Consider the following 11,022-nt stretch of genomic DNA (forward strand, 5'->3'; position numbering starts at 1 on the left):
AATGTTATGATTTTGTAAAATAAAATTCAAATTTGTATGAGTAAACATAACAATCCACAATATTTTCCATCACAAAACATGCCAAAAGTAGTTTCTATTTGAAATAATTTAATCCAAGTTTAATGATATAAATTAAAATATGTTATATTTTTTAATTTAACAGGTGTCCTTAGCAGAAGACTCAACAACAGATTCATAGATACTTGTTAATAAAATGAGCACTTTTCCAATAGCTGTTTAATATAGCTACTTTATAGAAACTACTAAACATTAATAGCAATTTTGCTAGTGGTCACCGGGCCACAATTTCAAATTAAAATTGTACAGAATTGCGCGGGTTAACGGTAAAGAGAGAGAGAGAGAGATAAGCTACTCTATAGTTACCAGTCGATGCTCAAACAGTGGTTACATATAGATATTATATATATATTGACAATGACATCAATATTACCTACTGGACAATAAATGAGATGTTCATCTCCCTGTATTTTTAGTCTTCTCGGTTTAACCTCAAAGTCTTTTCAAATAAAGTTTACAATTTACATATTTATTGCAATTTATTGATCTTTAATGTTTGACGATTGACAACGATTGACGAGTAAAAAAAGAAAAACATCAACAGTACTGTCATTCCACGTGTATATATTATAATTTATCAATTAAGATGGTATTTTTCTTTGAAAGCGACGGTAAACAACAATTATAATATTATAATTTTTAAAATTTAAATAATAAGTATCATCTACTTATCTTACATGCACTTACATGTGTCCTATGTTGTTATCATTTTCTCATGTTGAGTTCAATTTATTATTGTGGTTGTTTTATTCATAATTTTCAGTTGTTCAACCTCCTGTTACCTTATTTATGGGTATTGATAAACATGAAAGTACGTACTTCTACTTGAATTAATTTATTTAAAAATCAAAAAGTTAATTATGATAAGATATTACAATCAGTTGTGTATTTTGTTTAGATGAGGATTTAATAAAATGGGGCTGGCCAGAAGATGTTTGGTTTCACGTAGATAAATTTTCTTCTGCCCATGTTTATCTTCGACTTCGACCAGTAAGTACATTCAAATTCAAATGAATTACATTTTTATTTATTAACAACTAATTATAATAATAAAATATTGATAAAATTATTTTTCTAGGGCCAGACAATCGATGATATACCAAGTTCAGTTCTCGAGGATGCTGCACAACTTGTAAAAGCCAACAGTATTGAAGGTAACAAAGTCAATGACGTTGGTATTGTCTACACAATGTGGGCAAATTTAAAAAAAACACCTGGCATGGAAGTTGGTCAAGTTAGTTTTCATAAAGAAAAAGATGTAAGAAAAATGAAAATAAGTAAAAGAATAAATGCAATTGTCAATCGTTTAAACAAAACAAAAAGATCAGCTGAGCCAAATTTTCGAGGTGAACGTGAAGAAAGAGATAGAAAAGAAAGAGAGGATCAAAAAAAAGTAATACGTGAACGTAAAGAAAAAGAAAAAATAGAAGAAAAAAAAAGACAAGATGAAGCAGAAATAAGAAGTTACACATCACTTTTTACTGAAAATAAAATGACAACAAACACAGAAGCTGGCTATGATTCAGATGATTTTATGTGATTAATCTATTTTCAATTTTATTCATAATAAATTATATTAAAAAAATTAAATGTGCCTGTGTGATGATCAAGTTGATAAAATAAATTAATACTTGTAGATATTAAAAATTTAAGTTAATCTAATTTTAAATTATCATCAACTTTCTAATAAATTAATATTAACTGAATTAAGTGCATCTATTATCCATTTTGGATAATTTTTATCAGAATACAAAGTGTCCATGTAATCTTTGACGAATTTTGGAAAACATTGGTTAACAATACTCGTACGAATGTCTTTCATAAGTTTTAATTGAAATGCAATATTGTGAACAGTCAAAAGATGACAAGCTACTGTTTCAACAGTCACAATATGATGAATATATGCTCTTGTGTATGTTTTACATGTAGAACAATCACAATTTTCATCAATCGGTTTTAAATCATTTTTATAAATTTGTTGACGTAAACTCAATTGTCCAGTTCGAACTAATGCACATCCAAATCTCTATAAATATAAAATTTAAGTGTATTAATTTTTGTTTTCCTTGTTGCTTTCATTGACTGAAATTTAAAATAAAAATTGAATAAAATACTCACAGCTGTTCTTGTTGGAAAAACACAATCAAACATGTCAACTCCAAGTGCAACACATACAACTAAATCAACAGCAAATCCAACACCCATGAGATACCTTGGTTTATTTTTTGGAAGAATATCTGTACTCACATGAACCATTCGCCAAAAATCATTTTTACTTTCACCACCACTTAAACCACCAACTGCAAAACCATTGACGTCACGTTTAATATGTTCCTCAGCACTTTGACGTCTTAAATTTTCATCTAAAGCACCTTGAACAATTGGAAATATACTTTGTTCATGTGGACGTTTATCAGCAGCTAAGCAACGATCCAACCACCTAGTTGTTCGATGCATTGCTTCTTCAACTCTTGGACCAGTTGATGTTGTTGGTATAACATCATCCAATTGCATCATTATATCAGCACCAATAGCATTTTGTATTTCTATTGAATGTTCTGGTGTCAACATACATTCAGAAGTTTCATCAAATGGTGATCTAAATTTAACTCCGTCTTCAGTTACTTCTGCTAATTTCATTAAAGATACCATTTGAAATCCTCCAGAGTCTGTTAATAGTGCTCTATTCCAATTCATAAATTTATGTAGACCACCTGCTTCTTTTAAAATTTCTGGTCCCTTAAATTAATTAATAAATTAATAATAGATTAATTATAATTAAAAAAAAATTAATATTATTTACCGGACGTATTCCCAGATGATATGTATTACTCAACATTATTTGACAATCTAATTGTTCCAGTTGTTGAGGTAACAATCCTTTTAATGTACCCTAAAAAAATTTTATAATATATGTATTTTTTTAATTAAAATATGTAAACAATGCCACACGTATAACCTATAAAATAACAATGAGTTTTAACAAACCTGTGTTCCAACTGGCATAAAAACTGGTGTATCAACATGATGATGAACTAATGTCATTACTCCAACTCTTGCTTTGGTTGTTTTACACTCATTTGTAACTTTGTAAATTAATGGTTTATTTGTATTATTGTTCATTTTTGTAACTATTGACTTTTTTTGTGAGATCAAAACCATGCCATCAATGACAACGTGTCTCATGCGACTTCTAAAAGCAATCATGATAGTTCATCATAGGCGCCATACTCTTTTTCTTTTTTAGTTAAAATAGAGAGGAAGAGAGATAGAACATCCGTACACACGTGGTTTTTTTAAATCGATATATCATATACACTTGTTAATTTGTTTTTTATTATTTTGAAAATTCTTACAATGATAATTATGCTACGATTGCATTATTTTTTTTGTTCGTTTTTTAGTTTATGTACAATTGAAAATACATAACTTTTTGTTTTTCGACTTTATTTTATTATTAGTTTATTAATAAACAAATTAATCAAATCCTGAGGGCATTTAATTTAAAAAAACAATTAATTAGTACCTAATTTTTATGCCGTAATAAGTATCATCTGGTAGTTATAAAATGTGATGTTTGAACACACTGATAAAGCGATAAAATTAAAAATTAATTATAAGTCAATAATTTCATTTATGTTTCATTCTTATCATTATCAAATTTATAAAATTATCAGAATTTAAAAGATAGAATTATAAATAAAAAGAAATAATAATAATAATCGAAGAAATGAGCAGTTCTTTTCAAGTCTTAGCAATATTGTAATCACTTTTAAAAATTTGTTATAAAAAATCAGCGTGTGACCGCATTAGATGACGTCAGTAAAATTCAGAATCAGAACTGTGCTGAGAGTCATTGATTCTTCCATTTAAATAAACTTCTGATGTTTGTTGAATTGATGGTGCTTGTTTTGTAGATTCCCAACTTTGCCCTATTAATGCAAAAAAAAAACAAAATTTATAATAATTTTGATATAATAACAAGTATATAAATGTATACATTTATAATAAAATGATAAAAATAATAACCATGTGCTGCGAGAATAGTTGCGAGACATTTGGCAACTGCTGGATTTGGTGCACATGCAAGTGCTGGAGTTAAACCATCAGAGTCAACAGCAACAACGCTAGCACCAAGTTGTAAAAGTCTTCTGGTAACACCAACAAGGCCATTTCTTGCAGCAAGATGAAGTGGAGTTTTTTGTTGTTTATTTACCATGTTGATAGTGAGTTTCATTTGATTTTGTGATTTTTTTAAATTATCTTTATTGTTACCAAGTGCCTCAATTCTATCAAGTAGAAGTGAGGCAGCAGTTGAATGACGTCTCTGACAAGCTAAATGAAGTGCAGAATTATTGGCTGAATCAACAGCTCTTATGTCAGCTTTCCATTCAATTAACAATTCAATTGTATTTATATGACCAGTAACTGCAGCACTGAGAAGTGGTGTTCGTCCAGCATAATCTTGTGCTTCAAGTCCTGCAAGATCTGGACCAACTGAAGATAAAATTAATCTTGCACACTCAAATGATCCAGCAGCAGCAGCAATATGAAGTGGCAATCTTCCACCAGGTGTATCACGTGGTGCTGCTACTGTTTGTCCACCAAATTTATTGATTAATAACTCAAGACATTGAGCTGAGCCTTGATGAACAGCACAATGTACAGCAGAAAATGGATTACCTTCAAGTGTATCAACTAAATTATGATCAAGTAAAAATTCAACACATTTTGCATTTTCATTGTAGCAAGCCCAATGAAGAACTGTACATCCTTGATCATCCTTAAGAGTTACAGCTGTTGAATCAATTTTAACAAGTGCAGCAAGTGCATTTAATCGTCCACAAGCAGCAGCCAAATGAAGTGGTGTTTTACCATTTAAATCTTGAGCTGAAACTCTAGCACCATGTTCAAGAAGCATTTCAACCATGGGTAAATCTTGTTCTTTTACAACAGCACGAAATAGTGGTGTATGTTTATTAATATCTGGTAAATTACAGTCTGCTTTGTACTTTAGTAATAGGGAGGCACAATCTTTAACACTATTTGCCACTGCAAGTGTCAATGGAGTACGATATTTAGCATCACATTTATCAATAACTGATGGATCTTCAGTACTTTGAAGAAGTAATTTAAGACAATTAGTATGTCCCATTGCAGCAGCACAATGAAGAGGTGTACGTTTCGTAATATTATCTTGTACTGATACAATAGCTCCAGATTTGAGTAATTGACTAACACATTGTTCTTGGCCACGATATGCAGCAAGATCTAAGGGAGTTTTACCAGTATCTTCACATATATTTGTGCTAGGAAATAGTGGTAATAGAAGTCTTAAAATCTCTGAATGACCATGATAGGCTGCAATATGTAAAGGAGTAAGTGATGGAATTGGAAGTTCTTGATTGTCATGACGAATTGATGAATTTGTTGTTCCACCAACAATTGCTGATAATTGAGTTTTTCCAAAAGCAGATTCATGAAGTAGAGCTTCAAGTGCTGGTTGATTACCACCAGCAACAGCATAATGAATAGTTGTAAATCCTCGTTTATCACGTAAATGAGGATTTGCTCGATGATCCAAAAGATATCGAACACATTGATCTAAATTATCAGATGGATTTGATGCAGCTGCAGCAAGATGAAGACAAGTTGCTCCATTGACATCTTGAGCATTTGGATCACTACCATAACCAATAAGTGGAAATACACAAGCATAGTGATTTTGACTTGCTGCATAATGAAGTGCTAATCGATTATCATTATCAGAAAGACGAAAATTAGCACCACTTGAAAGTAAAAGATCAAGACAATCAACTGATCCTTTTAATGCAGCTGAATGTAATGGTGTTCTACCACCAATATCACGTGAATCAATTTTACGACTATCAACTTGTAATAATTTTCTGCAAACTTCAATATGACCAGCAAGACAACTCAAATGTAGTGGTGTACGTTGTTCAGCATTTCTTGCTGCTGGAGAAGCACCACATTCTAATAATGTCATTGTTAAACATTCATGACCAAACCATGCTGCAATATGAAGTGCAGTATTACCATTTTTATCTCGTGTATCTGGTGAAGCACCGGCATCCAATAGACTCTTTGATCTCGTAAATCTTCCATGAATCGCTGTCATATGAAGAGGTGTTCTTCCATCCTGAGATTGCACATTTATTCTAGCACCTGAATTTAATAATGACTCATGACAATCAACACCTCGTGTACTAGCTGCTGCAACATGAAGTGGTGTTTGTCCTCGATAATTTGCAACCTCAATATTTGATCCATGACGAATTAATTCCATAACTGCATCAACATGACCATTTAAACATGCTAAATGTAATGGAGTATTTCCATAAACATTTTTAGCCTCAATATCAGCACCAGCTTCAATTAAAATTCTAATACAATTAATTTGACCAGCTGCAACTGCAGCATGAAGAGGTGTATAAAGATCAACATCACGTACATCAATTTCAGCATTGTGATCTAATAATATTTTAACAATTTCATGATGACCTTGATGTGCTGCATAATGCAGTGCTATTCTATCTTTTTTATCTTGTGCATTTACAGCACAATCAGGATGTTCTAAAAATAATTTAATCATTTCAATATGACCATTAAATGCTGCATGATGCCAGCATGTTCTTCCACCTCGATCACTTGAATTAACACTTAATAATTTTGGAATAATCAATTTAGCACAGCGCACAGCATTATTAGCTGCAGCAATATGCAGAGGTGCCCGCCAATGTCTATCAATTATATTAATTTGTGCTCCATGTTTTAATAATACCTCAACAACAGCATCATTTTCTGAACAACAAGCTCTGTGTAAAGGTGTCAACCATTTAATATCTTTTGAATTCACTCCAGCTCCAGCCAGTATCAAACAATCTACAATATTTGCATCACCTCTAAAATAAATACAAAAATTATGAAAAATTATTAAATTTAAGTTTATTTATTTATCAAATATTTACGTGAATGCTGCAGCATGAAGAAGTGTTCGTTGTTCATCATCTTGCCAATGAATATCTTCTCCTTGTTCTAGGAGAATCTGTATTTCTTGGATTGCACCAAGAAATATTGCTTGGAGCAACGGAGGCTGTGTGATGAAAAAAAAAAAATAAAAACAAATTTATTAATTTTTTTATATTAAAATTTATCATTTTTCGAATGTTAAGTTTTGTAACATCAACATTGATGTAACCTCGAAATTTATAATTATTAACAATTGTAAAAAAAAATATAAAAAAATACAATTACCTCGTCGGCAATTTCTCGTATTTTCATGATAAATTTTATACAACATTCGTTGTACGCAATTAATTACTCAATTGAAATATATATCACAGTATAATTTTAAAGTTTAAGATGATTAAACAAGCTCAATGATAATAAAAAGCTGTTAGCTGTCATTCGCGGCTACCGACGAATTTTTCGCAACTAAATAATATACATATACACATATATGTATATATAGGAGATTCCACTTTAAATCACCAACTACCGATTTATTTTCTCAAGATATTTTTTTTTATTTAATTCGTTTTAATAACTTAATATGCATCGGTATTTTATGTAAAAGATTTTTGTCTAAAAGTTATCTGGCTCTTCTTTCACTAATATTTTTATTTATTTATTCGCAACATTGAAAACAAAAAACAAAGCTTTGACGTGAAATTATCATGTTATTGTTTTCTTTTTTGATGTTTAAATGTGTACAACTCATTTCAAGTTCATCCGCAACCTCGTGACTCTTTTTGGCATTTGCATAGATAGCCTTGAACTTTAAAATGAAAAAAAAAAAACAAACAAAACAATAATTGCAAGCAACCCGCTAAGAATAAATATAGACATGTAGTTTAGGACTTTAGGAAAAACACGTCATTATAAGCTAATTATACTCATCGCAAAATCTAAAAAAAATCAAACGGCCTTTCTCTTTGAGTTATGTATAAATATATACAAAGTTTAATATTTATTAATAATATTATGCAAAAAATAAAAATCAAAAATACGAATGTCGTGAATACTGAATAGCATTAACTTAATGCTGACCGACAAACGGTAAACTAGAAAAGTAAAGTGCTATATGTATCCACTATCGTCAAATTTCCGCCAGTTTCCGACTAGTGTAAACAGGGATGGGCCTATATTGTGATTTGTGATTTGTAAGTTTTTTTTTTATCATATAATTTTTTTTAGCTACATCTTTTCCTTAGCTACTGCTTGTCCTTAGCCATTTATTTATTTAACAAATAAAATACATGTAATAAAGAATAAAAATGTCCAAGGATAAGCAGTGGCTAAAGAAAAAATGTAGCTAAGAAGTTAATGTTACCAAAAAAACTATGTTTTAAGCTCCAATAATTCCTTAGCTACATATTTACCATAGCTACTGCTTTTCCTTGGACATTTATATTTTTTAAATATAAAATACATGTAATTCATTTATAAAGAATTAAAATGTCCAAGGATAAGCATTAGCTAAGGAAAAGATGTAGCTAAGGAATTAATGTTGCCAAAAAAATTATGTTCTAAGCTCCATTCATTCCTTAGGTACTGCTTGTCCTGAATATTTTACATCAATTCCTAAGCTCCCGGGATTGTAATTCATTTTGGTTACTTTTGATGATAGTTCCAAGTTTTACCGTTAGAGAAAGATGTTTTATACAAATGGATAAAACTACGGATGTTTAAAACTATGTTTTATATATTATGTTTTATACATGCCCATCGCTGAGTGTATTTAAGTATAAAACCCATTGTAATTTACAAATAATATAAGGTGCTTTCTTTTGGGTGTTTATTTTTTTTCCTGTTTATTTTCGAGCATGCGCAGTTAAATGCGCAGTCGGCAAAAAGTCAGATTGCAACAGCGTAGGACATAAGGAGCTGGATCAGCCATGTCTTAATTCTTATTTTTTAAGAATTATTTGTTTCGACGCCACTGCTCTCTTCTCAATTTTGCATGACATACGCATGTGCATGATCATGCGCATTGGAGTGAAAAAAAATAAACACCCAAAAGAAAGCACCAATAGAGTGAAACCGTCAGAAGTTCACGAGGTATGTTATGCGCATGCGCGAATATTGATGCACACAGAAACAAATTGTATGTCTGTGTGTACAAGAATTATGAGTGGGAGAATGAAGCTGTTACACAGATATATTGCCTTTGTGTGCTTCCATATTCGCGCATATACATATGGTTTCTTCTTCTGCCGGTTTCACTCTACACCCAGTTTATTACATCGTAAGTTACACGGCTCGCGCACATCGTAGTGAAAGGTCTGGGGTCCGTTCAAAAACTCTTATTTTTTCGGATCTTTAAGATGATGGTGATTCAGCCCAGCAAATTGCTAATAATCTAAATTAGATTAGGTGTGTTCGATGGGTCGTCTCCACTGAAATAAAATAAGAATGGAAGCTAAACTCTCGCGTCAAAAGTGTCGCCGAGAGAGAAACGAATTGGGTGTATTCTTGTCCTTGTCGGTACAGTCGCGTCAACTAAAACTGGTTGAGACTACTGAAAAATAATGAAACTTCTATATCGTGTGGTACTAGTTTTTTTTGACGTGACTATACAAGATTCAATGTGCGCATGCGTGAGTGAGAGAAAAATACGCCCAAATGTTGCTATCTCTGGCGACACTCCCGTGCATTAGGTGCTTTCTTTTGTGTATTTATTTTTCTCTCTATCCATTTTCACGCATGCGCAATCGAATGCGCAGTCAGCAAAAAGTCAGTTTGCAACAGCGTAAGACATGAGAGGCTGATTCAGTCATGTTTTAGTTCTTATTTTTCAAGAACTATTTGTTCGACGCCACTGTTCTCTCTTTAAGTTAGCATAACATGCGCATGGAAGTGAAAAAAAATAAATACACGAAAGAAAGCACCTTTTGTGTATTTATTTTTTTCCTATTAGTTGCTTTCTTTCACAAAAATCTTGTAGTGGAGCTCCAGATGAACGCCATCTGTTGGAATAAAGAGCGTCATCTGTGGGCAAATGTACAAATGTGATTTTGAAAATAGAAAATGGCTGAGCATTGGCGTCAACTCTGTTTTCCCGGTTATCTGGTCGACCGACAACTATAACAAATAAATAACAGAGTTGACGCCAATGCTCAGCCATTTTCTATTTTGAAAATCACATTTGTACATTTGCTCACAGATGACGCTTTCTGATCTAATAGATGGCGTTTATCTGGAGCTCCAGCACCCGTATTCAGAGGATGTTCTCATTAGGGCGTTTTTTTCCGATGGTGGCGTTTGCGAAGCTTTTCTATGCGAAATCTATATAAAAAAATTTTCTCAAGCGCCATCAGCGGAAAAAAACAGCCCTAATGAGAACAATTTTGCCCCGTGAATACGGGTGCAGTAGAAGATTTTTGTGAAAGAAAGCAACTATTTATTTTCGCGCATGGGCAGTTGAATGTGCAGTCAGCGAAAAGTTGATTTGCAACAGCGTAGGACATGAAGGGCCATGTTTTACTTCATATTTTTCAAGATCTACTCGTCCAACGCCATTGTTCTCTTCTCAAGTTTGTATGATCATGTGCATTAAAGTGAAAAAAAATAAATACACAAAAGAAAGCACCTGTTGGCTAAGCATAAGAGTTCGGGGGTCCGTTCAGAAAAGAATTGAAAAAAACCAGAAACTTAGAAAAAATGAAGAAGTTCGAACCCGGTCCTTTTGCTTACCGGGCAAACGTCTTGACCTCTAGACCCTGTGGTTTCTTATTTTTTCTAAGTTTCATCAAGTCAACTCCGACGTCCTTTTATTCGTCAATTCATTTTTTTAAAAATTAAGACAAAATTTAGGGCTTTTTTTTGCCACTGATGGCGCTTGTCAAATTTTTTTTTTATAGATTTCACATACAAAAGCTTCACAAGCGCCACCAGTGGGCGAAAAAGGCCTAAATTGTAATA

At 32.1% G+C, this 11,022-nt stretch overlaps 3 protein-coding genes across 3 annotated transcripts; 1 reads left to right on the forward strand and 2 right to left on the reverse strand.

The window, feature by feature from the left end:
- Positions 1-433: 433 nt before the first annotated feature.
- On the forward strand, positions 434-1,680 carry LOC122848481 (coiled-coil domain-containing protein 25). The gene is made up of 4 exons (XM_044146566.1): positions 434-689; positions 842-889; positions 977-1,068; positions 1,157-1,680. Exons 1-4 carry the CDS (start codon positions 665-667, stop codon positions 1,616-1,618), a joined length of 627 nt encoding a protein of 208 aa, XP_044002501.1. The 5' UTR covers positions 434-664; the 3' UTR covers positions 1,619-1,680.
- Positions 1,681-1,753: 73 nt separating this feature from the next.
- On the reverse strand, positions 1,754-3,285 carry LOC122848451 (queuine tRNA-ribosyltransferase catalytic subunit). Its single transcript, XM_044146536.1, has 4 exons — positions 3,067-3,285; positions 2,882-2,971; positions 2,197-2,817; positions 1,754-2,104 (listed from the first exon to the last, which is right to left on the reverse strand). The coding sequence occupies exons 1-4, from the start codon at positions 3,283-3,285 to the stop codon at positions 1,754-1,756; spliced, it is 1,281 nt and encodes a 426-aa protein (XP_044002471.1).
- A 598-nt stretch (positions 3,286-3,883) lies between these two features.
- On the reverse strand, positions 3,884-8,299 carry LOC122848442 (serine/threonine-protein phosphatase 6 regulatory ankyrin repeat subunit B-like). The gene is made up of 4 exons (XM_044146525.1): positions 7,354-8,299; positions 7,068-7,192; positions 4,108-7,001; positions 3,884-4,010 (listed from the first exon to the last, which is right to left on the reverse strand). Exons 1-4 carry the CDS (start codon positions 7,378-7,380, stop codon positions 3,898-3,900), a joined length of 3,159 nt encoding a protein of 1,052 aa, XP_044002460.1. The 5' UTR covers positions 7,381-8,299; the 3' UTR covers positions 3,884-3,897.
- Positions 8,300-11,022: the final 2,723 nt, after the last annotated feature.

Source organism: Aphidius gifuensis, linkage group LG1, assembly GCF_014905175.1.
Source record: "Aphidius gifuensis isolate YNYX2018 linkage group LG1, ASM1490517v1, whole genome shotgun sequence".
Taxonomy (NCBI): Eukaryota; Metazoa; Arthropoda; class Insecta; order Hymenoptera; family Braconidae; genus Aphidius; species Aphidius gifuensis.